General features: G+C 34.6%; 1 protein-coding gene across 2 annotated transcripts in view; it reads right to left on the reverse strand.

Moving 5' to 3' along the window:
- The window catches only part of CTNNA3 (catenin alpha 3), a 1,492,617-nt gene that overhangs the window by 1,406,571 nt on the left and 64,354 nt on the right, over positions 1 to 21,692 (reverse strand). For both annotated transcript variants that reach the window (XM_012762717.2, XM_012762715.2), the window contains exon 3: positions 20,013 to 20,205. In XM_012762717.2, the coding sequence (XP_012618171.2) occupies positions 20,013 to 20,205 (193 nt within the window). The remainder of the gene's footprint in view (positions 1 to 20,012; positions 20,206 to 21,692) is intronic.

A 21,692-nucleotide genomic window follows, 5' to 3' on the forward strand; every position in this document is an offset into this window, starting at 1 on the left:
GCTTTCTCCAGGGTCTGGGAATGGAGGCAAAAGAGGTTTTCTCTGTAGTGCTGGACTGTAGCTAGCAAGGAGAAGAGCAGAATTTTTTTGCTTTTCATAATAAGCTCTCCTATATTATTTGATTTTTTTATGGTATGAATATTTTGCTGTAATATTTTATAGCTCTGAATCAAAGTTCAAATCTCCTGAAAGAACTATCAATTAGACCTCTTCATTTGCCATTCCACTGCTATGTACTCTTTTATATTTAAGGGTACTATGACATCTTGAACTTTTTCATCTCCTATAATTATTCCCATTTAATTTCTTAAAACTAAGTTCCACTACTTTAAGTTCCTTGAAGTCAGGGATCGGAACTTCTTTAAATGAAATTATCAGTATTTGATACAGAGTACAATATTTTTTAGTTTGGCTAATATATGGAAGGAAGGAAGGAAGGAAGGAAGGAAGGAAGGAAGGAAGGAAGGAAGGAAGGAAGGAAGGAAGGAAGGAAGGGAGGGAGGGAGGGAGGGAGGGAGGGAGGGAGGGAGGGAGGGAGGGAGGGAGGGAGGGAGGGAGGGAGGGAGGGAGGAAGGAAGGAAGGAAGGAAGGAAGGAAGGAAGGAAGGAAGGAAGGAAGGAAGGAAGGAAGGAAGGAAGGAAGGAAAAACCTGACATTAGAATTTCTTATCTAATACTTGATTTTCTTTAGTCCATAATCTAACATTCTGTCTTCATCTTTCATGCCAATGTTTTATTCCTCTTTTCAGTTTTTACAGTTTTTACTTTTTTCTGAAATTATTTTTTGAGTGCCAAGATATTCCAATAAATACCTGTCCAATCCTATCACTTAATAAACGAAAGAGAGGATGCACCTGTTCTCTGACTCATAGTCTTAGTCTAATCCCAAGAGGGTGAAAATAGAAAACAGAAGCTATGGAATGTTGTCTCTTTCAGGTACCTCAAGCCTTATCAGCTGCCCTTTTCCAGGCAAGGCTTACACTTGCTTCCTTTTCTGTCTAGATTGCATGCTTACAAACTGGGATAAGAAACAAAGGAATTTTATCTCTAGCTCTGAGAATTTTTTTCTTTGCTGGATTTTTTTCCCTTCCTCAAATGCCAAAGAATTGACTCCATCCCAATCCCATCACTGTTTATACAGCAAATCCTAATGACTTTATGATAATTGATCTAAAGGGCATAAAAGAGCAACATAGCTTTTAATTGTAGTGTTCTCCTTAGGGGCACAAAATCTAAAAGGGTCTCTCAAGAGAAATTAAAATTATTGATAGTTGGCTAGCACTTAGGTAACTTAGAAACAAGCACAGAAACAGATATGCCAAATGTTGCTGTTTCTATGTAATGAATTGCATAATTAGCTGCTTCAGAAAGGCAGACACTATTTAATAAAATAGTACACAAAAAAATCAATGCAGACCTACGATTTGATCCAGCAATCCCACTACTAGGTATTTACCCAAAGGAAAAAAAGATTTTATAAAAAAGACACTTGGACTCGAATGTTTATAGCAGCACGATTCACAATTGCAAAAATGTGCAATCAACCCAAGTGCCCATCAATACATGAGTGAATTAATAAAGTGTGGTATACATATGTCATGGAGTACTACTCAGCCATAAAAAAATGGTGAACTAATATCTTTTGTAACAACCTGGATGGAACTGGAGACTATTCTTCTAAGTGAAGCATTGCATGAATGAAAAAACAAACACCACATCTATTCAATGCTAAATTGGAACTAATCAATCAACACTTATGTGCACATACGGAAGTAAAACTCAATGGAAATCAAGCAGGTGGGTAGGAGACAGAGGGGATGGGTAAATTCACACTTAACAGATACAATGCACACTACCTGTGTGATGGGCACACTTATAACTTTGACTCAAACCATACAAAAGCAAATTATGTAACCAAAATGTTTGTACCCCTGTAATATTCTGAAATTAAAAAAAAAAAAGAAAATTAACGTAGTGACTTCCACCCTTTGAGACTTATTAGCCATATGGTAGTCTTCAGTCCAATCAAACACAGTACATAGCAGTCCTCTGGTCAAGCTTATGAAAGAACCTCCCAAATATTAAAAACTGCATTATGCTTGGAAGTTATGCTTTGGAGGGGGGGGAAGGGGAGTAAGAGTAGTCACTAGCCAATGACTAACTGATTCTGGGACACAAAAGGCTGACTCCCTTGCCTTCAGGGGAAACATCTCTGGAGCATTCATTCCCAGGACCTCCTGGGGATCAGAAATAAACTAGACTTTAGTTCAGCACTGTCCAGTAGAAAAACTAAGGCAAACCATATATACAAATTTAAATTTAAATATTTTGGTAGCCACATTTTAAAAAGCATTAAGATTTACAAAAAAATTAAGTAAACAGAAAAAATAAAACATTAAAATGTAAAAAACTAGGTAAATTGGTTTTAAAACTATATTTTATTTAATCTATCAGAAATGTATAGTTTTAACATGCAATCAATACAAAATTATTGAGACATTTTTAAATTTCCTTATACTAAGTCTTTGAAATCCATTATATATTTTACTCTTATAAAACATTTGAATTCAGACATTAAATGTTCATGAGAAATACTTGATCTATATTTAGATATCATAAAATTTAGAGTTGAAAAAGTCTATTCCCATACCCATACTTTAAAGTTATGCAATAACTGAATCAAGTATTGGTTTTTAAATTTTAAGTTACAATTATATAAAATTAAAAATTCAGATCTTCAGTCATACTATGCACATTTCAAGCTCTTAGTAGCCACAAGTAGTAGGTGTTTGCCATATAGTATGGTACAGCTTTAGCTCAACTTCGCTCAGCTTCTTTCTTGCCCTATCCAGCTTCCCTCACCCTTACACTGATTTCACTTAACAGGGCTTCTTCAGTAAATCACTTGCATAAGACTCCCATCTTGGCTTCTGCTTCTCAGGGAGCCCAACCTACATAAACTGTAATCGACTATAATCCCCCCTTGGAGATTTGCAATACAATTTAGCATTTTAAAACTACTGACTAAGAATATTCTTTTAAGATGTGGTTAAGAGCCCATGCTTAAAAATTTTAATCAAGAGTTTTATGAATTTATTTGATGCTTTTTCTCACAGAAGTGTTCTTAACATCTCCAGGAACACTTATTTTCTAAGGATCACAATTTGAGGCTGTACTAGAGCATAATTCTTAAGCAATTTCAAAGATACTTAGAATGAGCAGACAAACATATATTAAATGACAGTAAAACCAAAGGAGAATACAGATGTATAATTACCAGTCAATAAATATTTCTTTAGTATAGCATCATGAAAGGCAGTCCCAACTCTACCGATAACTAACCAGGTGACTCTAGGTAAGTCATTTTCTTCTTTCTAGACTTAAATCTCCTCAACTATAGAATAGAGAGAATAATAATACTGGTTTATAGTGAGAATTAATGTCTATGTCCACCACTGTGATCAATGCTTTATGTGAATTATCTCATTAAGACACATAAATACTAATTAATATTATTGTAGGTGTTATCATCATTAATATTAGAAAGGCACTATGGAGATGTAACCTGTCTATCTTCTACATATTAATGCAAGATAAATCTTCCTAAAGCAGGGACCTACTCCTGTTAGTTTAACTAAAATATCTCCTAAGGATGCCTCAGCATCTGTATCTTGTCATTCAAGGACTCCAAGATCTATTCCAAATCTATCATTCCAAGTTTATTTCCCACTTAGCTTTCCATCCATCCAGTGCAATGATCAGGCTTTGAGGAGTTCCAACATTGGATGACCAGTTAGAAAATGAACTAAAAAGGAGATTGAGAAAAAGTAGCCAAAAAGCTAAAGAAGAAACCAGTACTCTGTGGTGCTCCATTAGCCAAGAAAACAAGAGTATTCTGGAAAAGAGAAAATAATCAACTGTGCCAAATGTGCTGAGAGTTCAAGTCAGATAATGCTAGAGATAGAAAAGTTTGTAAAGGGTTTGTGAAAGAAGATGGTGAGTTCAGTATATACACTATGAGTGTGTAAGGTAATACCAAAACAGCCAAGTGGAACCATCAAGTAAATGGTTAGAGCAGTAGTGTTGTCCACAGTATGCATCATTGCTTACTAGGGAAGATGTGAGTAGAGTTTCAACTAGTATGTTGAGCACCAAACATTCCCAAGAATGACCTTTATTTGTGAAAATGAATTCAACATGATTATCTATGTGCCAATGTAGTTCAAGAAAATTTAGAAAAATGATTGAGAGACATTCAGAATTTGGAAACGGAGCTTTATATGAGAACTAAAAATTGTCAATATATCAATTAAAATTCAAATCATGAGAATGAAAAAGGTCCCCAAGAAAAGAAGAGGGAACAGACAGGACCAAGACTAAGACTTAAGAAAAATCATAGTTAGGAGACAAGAGGCAGAGATCAATGAGGAAAGAGAAGAAGGGTGTGGAAAAGTCATAGGAGAATTTAGAGAATCCTGTCCTCAAATAGAAGAAGAAAAAGTTTCAAGGTGAGCAAATAAATGCCAAATGCAGCACAAGATTTGAAGAGAATTAAAATTGTGCAAAAGTATTAATAATTGAATTAAACAATAAATAGGCCAAGCAGTAGAATAGATAAGCTAAAACAGGATTCAGAGTTTGAGAAGAGAGTAGACTAAAAGAAAATGGAATTTTAATTGAATATTTGCCAGTTATCAAGTAGGGGCAAGCTAATATGTATGAATAAAGAATCAATGAAAAGGAAGATGAATCAACATGCTAGAGAAAGAGAAGATAATTCTAGAATAAAAATTTCTCAAGAGAGGGAAGAGATGAGCTAGGATACAAGTAATGATTAAAAAGATTAGTTTTAAAGAGTGAAAAGGAACATCACTTCCTTTGAAACTGAAGAAAGAGATGAGAAGAAAGAGTCAAGGATGGAAATTCTTAATATTTTTTTCCTGACCCTGAGATACTGCCAATAGTTTAGTCTACTCTCTAATGCTAGAATCTGCAACACAACAATAATGTTCAGACTCATCTTCCTTGAGCATAAACATTAGATCACTTGTTAGCAGTACACTACTCTGTTACCTTTGCACACACTTATGAAATGACTTCAGATTTGACCATCTCCAATAGCTGTAGAGGAAAGCAGAGCCATGGCTAATATTAATATACGAATCACACCTTTGATTTCAGACTCTTCCCCTGCTGAGATTGCGGGTCACATTTTAGTTTCTAGGACTCATCACTTAGAAGTCAGTCTGTTAACATGCATTAAATCTTTGCTCCAGTCTTTGAATTATATTTCAAAGAAAATGGTACATGGCTTACAGAATTTCTCATACTTTCAAAATCAGCATTAAAATTATTTCTCAAATCAGCCTGTCTATATGTCCAGCATATCAAGTGACTAAAATTGGGATGGCTACACACATACATTAAGTACTTCCCAATCGCCCACACACCTCATAATGGGTGCTAAAAATATTGAATGCACTATAAGAAAAGTCTGCTGCAGATTTTTCAAGTGAACACTAAGGGATACCATGTTGAGTGTTTTCCAGCAATTAGTAGTTTACAAGCAATGTAGCTAATTAGCTCATCAGTCTTCAATAGAAATGTTTCTGTAAACATTCCGCCAGCTACAGGACACCATGCATGCATGTTAAAATGTGTTAGAACAAGAGTTCATCATTCCCTTTCAAATGAAGAATGAACTCCATCTTCTGAAGCACATTGAACTTAGCTGAAAAGACTGTTGTATTTATAACGTAATGCTCATCTAAGAACACTCTTGAAATATAGTAACAGTTAGATGCACATAACATCAACATAGCAAGACATGGAAATAATGAGGACAGCAGCTGGTACCTTTGAAACCATATATAGTCCACACTTGGCACTCTTCTAATAAAAAAAACAAAAGATAAAATAAATTAAAAAAAAAACCATATATAGGCTGTGGGTACTGGTGGTAAATACCAAACATTTCATCTAAGTCTTAACTGCAATGTTTTTGAACAGACAGGATGGAGCTGATCTGTTACTTAGGGAGAGATAACTAAAATTGAACTGATATTTTCTTTTATAAATAAATATTCAGTACAGCTGAGTTTTATAAGCTCTTTCAATACAAGTAAGGTGACCCAAAATAGATACCAGTAATTTTAAAAAAACAAAAAAACTCTAGCTCCCTGGTATACAATTTAGTTCCTTTTACAAAGAAAAAAAAAAAAGAACATAGGGATAGAAAAATCAGGGAGACAATAGGCAACATTTAAAGGTTCAATATTGGAAATTCTATAATGGCATTTATTGTTTAAGTATCCAAGAATACTGATAGGAAGACTAATTACACTTCCAGGGTACGATTTTCCAGGAATAATCGTTTCTAGAAGTAATCGTTTTCTCTGACTAATATGGATGATGGCAAGTCTTGATTCCTAATTCCTGCTGGAAAAAAGCCTGTAAACCTGTGGTCTTACAAATCATTGAAATGAAGAACTATGAGAATGTAGAAAGAGGAATAAATAGAAAATATACCCTGAATACATATATTATACACATGAGGAATCTGCACGTTTTTTAATATAGACATTTATTTCACACCAGAGAGAGTCAATCCCCTAGTTCCTAGCTATATCACCTACCTGTCAGAAATACGCATGACCCATGTAAAGTGGGACAAGTAGTCTGTTTCTGTAGGCCTAAGCTTTACAAATGTGCAGTTGGGAAGCTTCTGCATTAGTATACTAGATAGCATAGCATGTCTTTTAGTATAAAATACCATAGCCCCATATTTGGAAAGGAGAGCTATAGTTAGCCTCTGATGGACTCGAAAGCTCCTCATTAATCTTCCTAGCCTTCCAACTGGTTCATGACAGCCTTGGTGAATGTTCACAATTAAAAATAGATGAGAAGTATTTTAGCAGTAGCAAGCTTCCAACAAATTTGCAAGTCCTCTCCCACCTGACATACATGAACATAAACCCTATGGTACCTGTGTCCAATTGCTAGCTCTGGTAGGCATAACTGCCAAAGCTATTGATGCTAGACTGTACATTCTAGCTTTAGATAATTCACACCAAAATATACAGGGTTTGATTAATGCTGTGCTCCATCTATGTAGGCATCTTGGCTTTCTGGGTACTATACCAAAAAGCTGAATCTTACTCTCTCCCTGAATACTCTTAAAATCTTAAATTAGTTATCCCCTCACAAGTTAAGGAAGGATACTTTTATATTTATTTTATTTTACTAGAACTATAAAATTATGTTATTATTAAGGTAAATAAATTAATATTTGCATGAGAAAACTGTTTTATGCTAATATTATATTTAAATGGTCCAAGGAAAAAGAATCTGTACCCTTTAAGAATTAAAAGCAAATCTCTTTACTTGTTTGCTGCCTATCTTCCCACTAAAATATCAGTCAGCTCCATGAAGGCAAGCCTTGTCTGTCTAGTTCGCTTCTATCAGCTCAGCACATAGGACAGAGGCTGACCTACAAAAATGTTTCAATAAATATTTATTCTTAAAAAAAATAGAAAGAAATGCAAGTCTCTGGAAAAAGACAGGCTAGGCATTGACCACTTATTTCTATAAATTACATACATACTTCTCTGTATTTATATGAAGGAGATTCATCTTCCCCCTACTTAATAAAGAAAAATTTAAAAACTTTAGAAATACATTATTTTATTACTCCTTCAAATGTGATTCCACCACCTTTGGACAGTATCATTATAAAGTCATTTATCACAATGGTCCCCAACATTTTTGGCAGCAGGGACCGGTCTCACGAAAGATAATTTTTCCATGGACCAGGGATGGGGGGCATGGGAAGTGGCAAGGCAGAGCTCAGGTGGTGATGTAAACAATGTGGAGTGGCTATAAATACAGATGAAGGTTGGCTCACCTGCCTGCCTCTCACCTCCTGCTGTGTGGTCCAGTTCCTAATAGGCCATGGGCCAGTACCGGTTGGCAGCCTGGAGGTTGGGGACCAAAGACTTATCAGACATTATTACAGCTGTTTACATGTCAATTTCTCCCAGTGGACACTGAGTATCTAGGGTATTATTTATTTTTATATTGCTGGGGCCTAAAATAGTATCAAATGTAGATACCAAATATTTAAAAATAATAGGTAAACAGTAGATACTCAATAAATGTTTACAAATGAATAGGGAAAAGGCATAGGAAAAGAGTTTAAATATGGCTTCTTTTGTAATCCTCTTCTCTCCCTCTTAACAACATTCCATGATATACTGACTAATAATTTCCTTTGTACAATCCTTCTCTCTCATTGCAAACCCATATTTTATTTGAGATTATAACAAATGCGGAGCCAGGCTTATTTACTATTCCACTAATTTTGTCCTATTCCTTTTATCTTCATCAAGGCATTAATGAAAACACAAGAAAATGCCTTTTTTTTTCATTGTAATTCAAATCTATAATTCCATCTGAAATTTTTTTAATAGCTGAAGGCAAAAGCTAAAACTTGGATAACTGAGAACCCTACCCTCTGCACCCTTATAGTAATACTAAGTCACATTTAAAGTAAATTCAACCAAGTTTCCTCTACAATTTTAAATTTAACAAATCTTTAAGACTTTTGTTACATTCAAATCATGTTATCTTTTTTCCCAACAAGACTAAATAACTTTGTTTACTATTTATCTCAAGAATTTATTCTGAAAGACAACTCATGATGCTAACAAACACCTCAAAGTGGAGTTATCCCAGCTATCACAATAGACCATGTATCATACTATACTGTATATATTTTTCTGCATATTAGGAAAAATAGCATCTTTAAAAGTATAGAACTGAGAACAGCATATATTTTTAAATGTTTATGAATACAAAGTATATTAAATCTGTTATAACAACTCTTTGTTCTTTACAATTTCATGTGGGAATAAAAAGTGCCATGTACAGCATTATACCACTTTTTTAAAATTTGTTACTCGCATGAGTACCATAGTCTTACCATCCTCAGGGGTCCCAAAGAAAAACAGACCAGTTGTTTTTGCACATTTCAAATGATTCCTGCTTTTTAAAATTACCATTAAAATGTTTCATTTCAGAAATAACACCTCAACAAGTACCAATTTAAAAATTTCAATTGGTTTCTACACACCAACAACACCAGAAATATAATTGATTTAAGTCCAGAAACATAGCCATATACATATGGAACTTTGGCATTTGACAAAAGTAGAATAACAAAACTGTTTTTCAAAGTAGTTGTACCAATTTTACATTCCCACAAGCAATGTTTAAAAGATCCTTTTGTTTCAAAATCTTTCAAACACATGACATTATCAGAATTTTTAATTTTTACCAATTGAATTGCATAATATGGTATCTCACTTATATATCTTTCTCTCTCACTAATAAAGTCAAACATCTCTTTATACTTTTATTAATGGTATATGTTTACTCTTCTGTAAAATTATTTTTGTGCCCATTTTCTTTTTGGTTCATTTTGCTTTTCTTATTGATTTGTAAGAGTTCTCTATATGTTCTTGTTATTAATCTCCTGTGTTTATACCAATTTCTTTTCCAAAGGTGTCTTTTCATTTTCTTTAAGAATGTTTTTTGATGTACAAATGTTCTTAATTTTGATATAGTAAAATGTATCAATCTTTTCCTATAGCTTTTTGCCTCATGTTTAATAAATCTTGCCTAAAAAAAAATAACCCTTATTTTTCATTGACTTTTTTAATTTTGTTTTTGACAGTTAGATCCTAAATCCACCTGGAGTTGACTTTTTATATATGATTATGAGAAGCCAAATGGTAGAAAGACTGAACAACAGAGAAGTCCAAAGAAAGTGGCAGATGATAGAAGAAGCTGGGCAAATAATTTTAAGTACTCTTTCAAGAAGTTAGGAATATAAGATTGGAGTTCTTGGCCTGCCTGGCAAGAGTATAGTAAATATCCCATGCTTTCAACTGGAATTTCAACAACCTTTTAAAATTAATTCTATAATTTTTATACATGATTCCCAGCATACAATCAAAAATTACCCAACATACCAGGAAACAAGATCAGAAACTTGAAAAAACAGACAATAGAGACAAACCTATAAGAAAGCTATACATTGGACATATAAGATATCAAAATTAACTATAATTAAAATGTTTAAAGAAAATGATGGCACGATGAAAATTTGAGCAGGAAATTAGAATTTATAAAAATGTATCAAATAGAAATTCTTTTCTTTTTTTTTTCCTTTTTTTTATTTTTTCCAGCATATTATGGGTGTACAAATGTTAAGGTTACATATATTTCCCTTGTCCCCCTGTCCCCTCGAGTCAGAGCTTCAAGTGTGCCAATCTCACCAGTGGTGCGCATCACACTCATTATGTATGTATATACCCACTCCCCCCCTCCACCTGCCGGACACCCGGTAGATGTTATTCCTATATGTCCACTTAGGTATTGATCAGTTAATACCAATTTGCTGGTGAGTACATGGGGTGCTTATTTTTCCATTCTTGGGATACTTCACTTAATAGAATGGGTTCCAGCTCTATCCAGGAATATATAAGAGGTGCTATATCACCATAGTTTCTCATATCTGAATAATACGCCATGGTATACATATACCACATTTTATTCCTCTCATTTATTGATGGACACTTGGGTTGTTTCCACATCTTTGCAATTGTGAATTGTGCTGCTAGAAACATTCGAGTTCAGGTGTCTTTTTCATAGAGTGACTTTTTTCTTTTGGGTAGATGCCCAATAATGGGATTACTAGAACAAATGGTAGATGCACTTGTATCACTTTAAGGTATCTCCATATTGCTTTCCACAGAGGCTGAACTAGTTTGCAGTCCCACCAGCAATGTAGGAGTGTTCCTATCTCTCCACATCCACACCAACATTTATTGTTTGGGGACTTGTTAATAAAGGCCATTCTCACTGGAGATAAGTGATATCTCATTGTGGTTTTGATTTGCATTTCCCTGATGATTAGAGATGTTGAGCATTTTTTCATATGTTTATCGGCCATTATTCTGTCTTCTTTTGAAAAGTTTCTGTTCATGTCCTTTGCCCACTTTTTGACAGGGTTGTTTGATTTTTCCTTGCTGATTTTCCTGAGTTTTAAATAGATTCTAGTTATCAGCCCTTTATCGGGTGTGTAGCTTGCGAAAATTCTCTCCCATTCTGTGGGTTGTCTGTTTGCTCTCTTAACAGTTTCTTTGGCTGTTCAGAAGCTTTTTAGTTTGATCAGGTCCCATTTATTTGTTTTTGTTGATGCCGTGATTGCCTTTGGGTTCTCCTTCATAAATTCTTTGCCCAGGCCAATGTCTAGAAGAGTATTTACAACATTTTCCTCTAGAATTCTAATAGTTTCACACCTAAGGTTCAAGTCTGTTACCCAGTGTGAGTTGATTTTTGTGAGAGGTGAAAGGTGTGGGTCCTGTTTCAGTCTTCTACATGTGGCTATCCAGTTTTCCCAGCACCATTTATTGAATAAGGATTCTTTTCCCCAGTGTATGTGGGCTTCACCCCAGGGATGCAGGCATGGTTCAACATACGCAAATCTATAAATGTAATTTACCATATAAACAGAAGCAAAAACAAAGACCATATGATCCTCTCAATAGATGCAGAAAAAGCATTTGACAAAATTCAACACCCTTTTATGATAAGAATGCTTAACAAAATAGGCATAGATGGGGCTTACCTAAAAATAATACAAGCCATATACGACAAACCCACAGCCAACATTATACTGAATGGGGAAAAATTGAAAGCATTCCCACTTAGAACTGGAACAAGGCAACGTTACCCACTATCTCCACTTCTATTCAACATAGTGCCGGAAGTCCTCACTATAGCAACCAAACAAGAGAGCGGAATTAAGGGCGTCCAAATGGGAGCAGAAGAGATCAAACTCTCACTCTTTGCTGATGACATGATATTATACCTAGAAAACTCCAAGGATTCAATCAAGAGACTCCTTGAATTGATAAATGAATTTATTAAAGTCTCAGGATACAAAATCAATACACACAAATCAGAGGCATTCATATATGCCAACAACAGTCAAAGTGAGAACCAAATCAAAGACTCAATTCCCTTCAAAATAGCAACAAAGAAAATAAAGTACCTATGAATATATTTAACTAAGGAGGTAAAAGAACTCAACAGGGAGAACTATGAAACACTGAAGAAGGAAATAGCAGAGGATGTAAACAGGTGGAAGAGCATACCATGCTCATGGCTTGGCAGAATCAACATTGTTAAAACATCTATACTACCCAAAGTGACCTACAGAGTCAATGCAATTCCTATTAAAATATCATCATCATTTTTCACAGACATAGAAAAAATAATTTTATACTTCATATGGAACCAGAGAAGACCGCGTATAGCAAAAGCAATCCTAGGCAATAAAAACAAAACAGGAGGTATCAATTTACCAGACTTCAAACTATACTACAAGGCTATAGTAATTAAAACAACTTGGGACTGGCACAAGAACAGGGACATTGACCAGTGGAACAGAACAGAGAACCCAGATGTATCAAACAGAAATTCTTGAACCAAAAACTACAATAATTAAAAGTAAGAATGCAGTAGTTGGATTCAATATCAGATAGACATAGCTGAACAGAGAATTATATATAACATAAATTAGTAGAAAATGTCCATATTGAAGCATGGGGAGAAAATCAAATGTAAAATACACAAAAGAGAATAAGAGACGTATGAGATATGGTATAAAAAATCTTAACCATTTAATCTTAGTCTGAAAAATCAGTCAGTAGAAACAAAACCCAGATGACTCAGATGTTGTAGTTAGCAAATAAGGAGTTAAAAGCAGCTATTATAAATATATTCAAAGACTTAAAAAGAGACTGGTCATAATGGATGAATAGACAAGAAATTTCAGCAAAGTATGGAAAAACAAGCACCACATATACTCACCAGCAAACTGGTATTAGCTGAGTAGCACCTAAGTGGACACATAGGTACTACAGTAACAGGGTATTGGGGAGGAGGGAGGGGAGAAGGGGATGGGCATATACATACATAATGAGCGAGATGTGCACCATCTGAGGGATGGTCATGCTGGAGAATCAGACTTGTGGGGGGAGGGGGGAAAGGGCATTTATTGAAACCTTAAAATCTGTACCCCCATAATATGCCAAAATGAAAAAAAAAAAAAAATTGAGAAACTAACAAGTATAGTAACCGAAGTAAAAAGTTTCACTAGGTGGACTTAAAAAATAAATTGGAGAAAGCAGAAAAAGATGTCATGAAGATATATTTAAAATTAAATGTTTTAAAGTACCACTTAAAATATCGTAAGATATGAAATACTTGGAGATAAATTTAACAAAATACGTGCAAGATTTGTATGCAAAATACAGGGAGAGATACATCATGTTTCTGAATCTGAAACAGATACATCATGTTTCTGAATCAGTCTTGTTAGAGAACAATACTCATTACTATTAAAATGTCAGTTCAGCACAGATTGATCTATAGATCTATAGATCCAATTTAGTCCCAATCAAAATCTCAGCAAGCTTTTTTATGAGAATTGACAAACATATTTTAAAATCTCTGTGGAAGTTCAAGGCACCTACAATAGCCAAATCAAAATAATTTTTATTTCAATACTTACTATGAAGTATAGTAATTAAGATTGTTGTGATATTAGTATAAGAATAGATATATGAATCAATGGAATAGATTCATATTCATATGGAAGAGAATCCCAAAGTAGACCAATATACATATAGCCAATTGATTTTCTTAATTCAAAGGAAAAAGAATACTTTTTTCAGTAAATGGTACTAGGACAATTAAACTTCCACATGCTTACATATGGTACTAGATAAATTGAATTTCCATATTAAAAAAATAAATTATAACTATGACCCCTAACTTACACCATTCATAAAAATGTATTTCCAGGTAGATTACAAAGGTAAAACAATAAACCTCTAGATGATAACATAAGAGAATGTCTTCTTGACCTTGTAGGAAATTTTCTTAACAAAGTTCTTTTAACAGAACACAAATATCTCTACTCATAAAGAAACAAAATGATAAATTGGAATTTCTTAAAATTAATAATTTTTTAATATAAAAAATCCTTAATATAATGAAAGGGAAAAGATATTTGTAATACCTACAACTAATAAAAGACTCATATCTAGAATATATAAAAGTTATCAGATTAAAACATAATATAATTTTATTATATTAAAACTACAATACCACTACACTTGAACTAAAGACACTGATACTTTCAACACAAAATTAGTAAGAATATGAAGCAACTAGAACTTATGTATACTACTAATTAGAGTGCCAATTGGAAAATTCACTTTGGAAAATTGGTGATATGTACTAAAGCCAATAATATATATATATATACCAGAAATTTCATTCCTATGTATAAACCTAATAAGAATGTCTACATTAATGCACCAAAAGTAATACACAACAATAATAGATAATAGTTCATTAAAGCCAAAGACTGGAAACAATCCAAATGTCCATCAGCAATACAATGGATAAATAAACTGTGGTCTATTCATCAATGAAAATGGTGAGATCTCACAGACATACAACACTGAACAAAAGAAGTCAGATTCAAAAGATAACATACTGTATAATCTCATGTATATAAAGTTCAAAAAGAGGCAAAACTAACCTATAAGGTGTTATTAAAGTGGCATCTGTAGGGGACACAAGGAGTGCTTCTAGAGTTCTAGTAACATTGTATTTCTTGATGTGGGTGGAGGTTACATGAGTGCATTTACTATGTGGAAATTCGTCCAGTTGTTCAACATAATGTATGTACTTTTCTGTATGTGTGCATATATATATATATATATATATATATAATTCTTCAATAAATCGTTAAAAAAACATTCAATAAAATCAATGTGAAGAAAAGTCTGTAGATTGCAGGGGAGTAGACATTATACAAAAGTAGTATATATGTTATAAGCAAAACATGTAATCCAGACATTATAAACAATTCTTAGCTAAGTCCTAGATAATTGTTATATAAATATTTCTAAAATGATTTAAATAAAATGCCAGATTTAATATTTTGCTATTATATAGGTATAAGTATTAGAGTAAGCTATAAGATCATGAGTAACTATAAAAACAGCCAAGTGTGGTGGCTAATGCCTGTAATCTCAGCTACTCCGCAGGCTGAGGTGAGAGGATGCCTTGAGTCCAAAAGTTCAAGGCCAGCCTGGGCAGCACAATGAGACCTCATCTCTTCAAAAAAAAAAAAAAAAAAAAGTGAGTAACTATAAGTAATCACTTAGAATGTGGACCACCTTTGCTAGATGTCAACACTTCTACCCACCTATCACAATTCCTTTCACCATCTGCCCTTATACTACCCATGTTCTACCTTTCATAGGCAAGTTCTTTAGGTAACCAAAATGCCCACATTATTTATCATTTCAAGTCTGTAACTAAAGCTAACTCCAGGCAATAAAACAGAATAAAATAGAATCTTGTAGTAAGGCTACACAAATTATACTATGTCTTTATTAGAAGAAGGAATTTTCTAAATAAGTTTCAAAATTCTACTTGAAAATAGGCCAATAGATACATAAATAAAACTGTCTATACTCCCAGTATTTTTTTACTTTTCCAAATACTTGAAACTTATTAGTTGCTGTTCATTAGTCCTTCACAGTGTGCCACTGAGCAAAGCCTTTAAAAAAAAAAAATAAAAGCAGAAAACTATTCAAAATATGTTTCCAGCATTATACAGAGTTCATTGTATCAGAATCCATCAGAATCCAGATTCCAATCAGAATCTCCTAGTGTTTCAACCCCGCCACTGAGCTAAAATTCCTTCCAAGTTTTTGGGAACAATGCTCTCACTGTCATTATCTCTGCTATCCATAGGATAAGCACTGGCCATTTCCCAAATTCCAGAATCATGTGCCATTTCACTGCTTTCCTCCCACAATGAAATAAGCAGTAGTTCAATTTGGTAATTTGTCAAAAGAATCAGAGGGTAAAGCACTTGGTGATCTTTAACCAAATGTATCTGTTGTATATACAGCATGACATGTATATGTATTTCACACATAATAATAGCATATAGCGAAGGCTATATCCTGTATGGCATAATCCTGGAATCCAAACAGACTTCTCTTTAACAACTTCTCTTTAAAATAATTTACCTTTATTGAGCTAAGAAGGTTGACTTACCTTAAAAACAAAGGCAAATATCATCTCATGATAATTATTGTTTCCTTCTAAGAATGACCATTGCCTTAAATATTTATTATCAGGAAGTTTATGGAAACCATGTTGTCAAATAGATTACATTTTCCAAGAGAAATGATGCTTCGATTTTTTAATTTATTTAACAAATATTTACCAGGCATCTGTTATGTGTTGGGCATTGTTAATCAAACAAGACTTGGGTACCTGCCACCCTCAAGGAATTAAGAGTTGAGATTTACTAAACAAGTAAATCAATGTTTGCTGTATGCAGTGGTTAGTTCTATGAAAGAGAGGCTCAGAGACTGTGAGGACACAGAGGAGTGACATCTACATCAGCATTTAGGGGTCAGTAAACATGTCCTAGAAAAGATGACCTGGGCTCAGCTTTGCTACATGAGTAAGAATTGGCTGAATGAGGACAACACAGGTAAAGAGAAAACAGTCATGTGCTGCATAACAACATTTTTGGTCAATGAGGGACTGCATATATGATGATGGGCCCATAAGATTATAATGGAGCTGAAAAATTCCTATTGCCTACTAACATTCTAGCCATAGTAACATCACAGGGCAACATATTACCCACATGTTTATAGTGATGCCGGTATAGACAAACCTACTGCGCTGATTTTTCATCGTCATTTTATAGTGCACTCCTACTTATAAAAAAATTAACTGTAAAATAGACTCAGGCGGATCCTGCAGAAAAGTATTCCAGAAGAAAACATTGTTATCATAGGAGATGACAGGCTAAACCGTGTAGGTTTGTGTAAGTACACTCTAAGTAACACCAAAATTGCCTAAGTATACATTTCTCAGAATATATCCCCATAATTAAGCAAGGCATTACTGTAGCTGGTAACAGAGACACAGAGGCATAAAGCAACATGGGCCATTCAAGATACTGCAAGTTCTTGTTTGAAGACGAGTTTGAGAGAGGAGCAGTAATAGGAAATGAGATAACAGAGGATAGTAGAAGCCAAATCATGAAATGCTTTGGGAGCTAGGTTTAAAAGTTTGAACTTCATCCAGAAAGACAGTTCCCTTAATCCTCCAACAGCTACTAAAAAGGATTTTAAGCAAGAAAGTAAAGTGAACACATTTTCATTTTTAAAAGACCTATTTGATTTTGGTATGGGGCAAGGCTAATGCAGTAATCCTAAATTCAGGAAGCAATGTCGGTAATGGAGGAGAAGGAGCAGATCTAAGAGATACAAGGAGATAAAATTCATCGAAGTTAGAGACTAATTGAAAGAGAAGGTGGAATGAAAAGGAAGAGTCTGAACTGACATGGTGACTAAGAAGACAATGATACAGAACTCAGGAGAAAGAATGGGACTATGCCAGTAGGGAGCCGGGAGGAATGACAAATTCATTTCAGATTATTGTTAGCATTTTGTTTTCTATATATTGTCTGAAGAATTCTTATAAAATATAAATTGCATATAAAGTATATTACAAGGTATAGCCATCATGGAAAAGAGTATGAAAGTTCCTAAAGAAATTAAAAGTAGAACTACCATATGACCTAGCAATCCCTCTTCTGGGTATATAACCAAAGTAAATGAAATCACCACCTCATAAAGACATCTGCATTCCCATATTCATTGCAGCATTATTCACAATAGCCAAGATATTAAAAGGAAATTACCTAAGTGTCTGTGGATAGATGAATGAATAAAGAAACTGTGGGACATATACAAACAAAGGAATATTATCGGCCATAAAAAAGAAGATCTTGCCATTTGTCACAGCATGATGAACTTGGAAGACATTATACTAAGTGAAATAAGCCAGACACAGAAAGAAAAATATTGCATAACCTCACTTGTATGGGGAATGTAAAAAAAATCAAATATACAGAGATAGAGAATAAAATAGTGTTTACCAAATCTAAGGAGAAGAACAGAAGAAATGAGGAGATGTAGGTCAAAGGATAAAGTAGCAAATATGTAGGATAAACAAGTCTAGAGATCTAATATAAAGCATGAGTACTATAGTTAATGATATTGTATTGCATTCAGGATTTTTGCTAAGTGAGATTTTAGATGCTCTTGCCATACAAAAGTACCACGTGAGATGAGGAATATGTTAATTTGCTGCACTATAGTAACAATGTTACTATTATATGTATCATATAACATCATATCACATACCTTAAATACACATAATAGAATTTGTTAAAAATAAACAGAATAGGCCGGGTGCGGTGGCTCACGCCTGTAATCCTAGCACTTTGGGAGGCCGAGGCGGGCGGATTGCTCAAGGTCAGGAGTTCGAAACCAGCCTGAGCGAGACCCCGTCTCTACCAAAAATAGAAATAAATTAATTGACCAACTAAAAATATATATACAAAAAATTAGCCGGGCCTGGTGGCGCATGCCTGTAGTCCCAGCTACTCGGGAGGCTGAGGCAGTAGGATCGCTGAGCCCCGGAGATTGAGGTTGCTGTGAGCCAGGCTGACGCCACGGCACTCACTCTAGCCTGGGCAACAAAGTGAGACTCTGTCTCAAAAAAATAAATAAATAAATAAATAAATAAACAGAATAATTAAAAAATAAAGTATATAATAAACATCCCCAGTATCACACATTTGACTCAAGGCTTATCATGGCTAGGGTATTCATTTTAATTATTTAATTAGCAAAGACTTCTTGATTTTCTTAAAGAAGTATATTGGGGGTTGGGGTCTAAAATATTTGAAATTCCCAAATCTCTTTTACAAAGCTGAATAGGAAAATTCAACTTTCTTTTTCTTTCCAAAATAGCTACGTGCAGCAAGCAGATGTATATAAAATCATTCCATTGACCAAAGAACACTGAACAATTCCTTTAAAAATATCCTGCAGGGCCAGGCGCGGTGGCTCACACCTGTAATCCTAGCACTCTGGGAGGCCGAGGTGGGCGGATTGCTCGAGGTCAGGAGTTCAAAACCAGCCTGAGCAAGACCCCGTCTCTACTAAAAATAGAAAGAAATTAAATGGACAACTAAAACTATATATACAAAAAATTAGCCAGGCATGGTGGCACATGCCTGTAGTCCCAGCTACTTGGGAGGCTGAGACAGGAAGATCGCCTGAGCCCAGGAGTTTGAGGTTGCTGTGAGCTAGGCTGATGCCATGGCACTCATTCTAGCCTGGGCAACAAAGTGAGACACTGTCTCAAAAAAAAAAAAAATCCTGCAGATGAGACTTATATTCATTAGAGAATTGCTGTATTATCATAAGTAAAGATATCTAAAGGTGAAATATATGTTTTTATTATGTAATATTAACAAAGTAGCAACATGGGTTATGCATAGTTTACACAAAGCATTAAAAACAGTTTAAGAAATCTAAATCTCCAGAAATTTGAAAAATTAAAAATGTACTTCTGAGATAATCAGGTCTGAAATGTCTATCTCCCAACTGTTTACAAGGAACTTTATAATTTATTTATGTATGGGCAAATATGTCTTCAGCTTCATTACTAATTTCTCATTATTTCTATGACCATAAAAAGATACTCTTCTCTTTGTTTATTATGCATAACCTATGGCATGATGCAGTAGTGGAAGGAGTTGCCTACAGGGACTAAATAACTAAAAGGAAGAGCCAGGACTGGGACTCTAAGCCTTGGAGCTGTCTAATGAGGCACTCTGCCTCCCACAGCTGGCTTTTCACAGCTCTGCAAAAGACTAATAAACTCAAGTCAACAAAAATAAAACACTCACAAATCTAATTCAGTAACTAACACCCTAAGGGTATGTAGTCTGCTCCTGACCAGAACTAGAGTACTCACTTTCTTTGCGAACTTCCTCAAGTGCAGCAGTAAGCTCACCCTTTAAAACTGTAGCTTCCTGAGCAATCTTCTCTCCCTTGTCTAGTAAATTCCATGTTGCTTCCTCCACAGAAGCTAGAAGAACCTTGGCTCTTTTTGAACGTCCTTTTTTCCTGTTAGAAGGATTCTGGGGGCAATTTACAAGTGTAGTAACCTAAAATTGAAAAAATACAAACCACTCATTAGACAAATTGTGAGGAGAACACAGTCCTGGGATATCATAGCCAAGGGAAAAAAAGGAAGTACAGTTGACCCTTGAACAACTTGAGGGTTAGGGGTATAATCCTCCCATGCAGTTGAAAATACAAGTATAACTTTTGGCTGCCCCAAACTTAACTACTAATAGCCTACTGTTGACTAGAAGCCTTACTGATAACATAAACAGTCGATTAGCACATATTTTGTATGTTATATGTATTACATGTTGTATTCTTATACTAATGTAAGCTAGAAGAAAGAAAATGTTATTAAGAAAATCATAAGGAAGTGAAAATGTATTTACTAGTCATTAAGTAGAAGTAGATTATCATAAAGGTCTTCATCCTCATGGTTTTCAAATTGAGTAGGCTGAAGAGGAAGAAGAGGGGTTGGTCTTGCTATCTTTGGAGTGGCAAAGGTAGAAAAGGTGGAGGAGATGGAAGGGGAGGCAGGCACACTCAGTATAACTTTTAGTTTTAAAAATCCACATATAAGTGGACCTGCGCAGTTCAAACCCATGTTGTTCAAGAGTCAACTGTATTTCATAGTAACATAATACATTCCCAGTACTGTTGGTACATCCCCAAACATCAAGTCATGGCACCAAGAGCAGTAGCATCAGCTACCACAGAGTTCCCAAGTAAAGACAGAAAGGAAGGGAGAGCCGTAGAGATTGAATCTCATCAAATTTTACTATTGGAAGAATGCTTTAGAACACTGTGTGTGAGTATATGTGCAATTGTTTTAATTGCAGAAACTTCATGTGGAAAAAAAATACAGAACCTTGATAGAACAAAGAAAAACAGAAAAGTATATATCTCCAAAATATCAAATAATTATAAAATAAAACATATCACTTCATAGGCAGCAATCTATTTCAAGAGGAAGGCAAAAGTAATTATAATTGAGTCAGTAAGTATTAGTCTATTTAGGCTGAGAATAGAGATTACTAATATTGGGAAAGAGGGGAACACTCTGAAATATACAAAACGGTGGTTACCTCAAGGGGACAAAGCCCAAATCCTTACTATGACCTACTCTCATACCCTTTGTAACCTCTCTGACCTGCTTCCTATCCTCTCCCCTAAATCAGTTGGCTTCTAAAGCAAATAAGTCCTGCTCAAAGTCCCCGATCAAGAGGCCTTTCCTGCTCACCCCATCTATATCCTCTCTTAATCTGTTCCCTTACCCCACTTTGTTTTTCCTCAAAACATTCACAGAGCATGACATTTTTGTTTATATGTTTATTGTGTGCTGCCAATACTAAAAATGTAAACTCTATGAAAGCATGAAATACACTTTGTTCTCTATATCCCTAACAATGCACAAAGTAGGTGTTCAATAAATATTTATTATCTAAATGGCTTGATAAATAGGGTAGTTGAAGAGAGGGACTTTTTAGCATCTGTATTTTGAATTGCCTGAATATGTTAATGATGAGCA

This window comes from Microcebus murinus, chromosome 14 (genome assembly GCF_040939455.1).
Source record: "Microcebus murinus isolate Inina chromosome 14, M.murinus_Inina_mat1.0, whole genome shotgun sequence".
NCBI lineage: Eukaryota > Metazoa > Chordata > Mammalia > Primates > Cheirogaleidae > Microcebus > Microcebus murinus.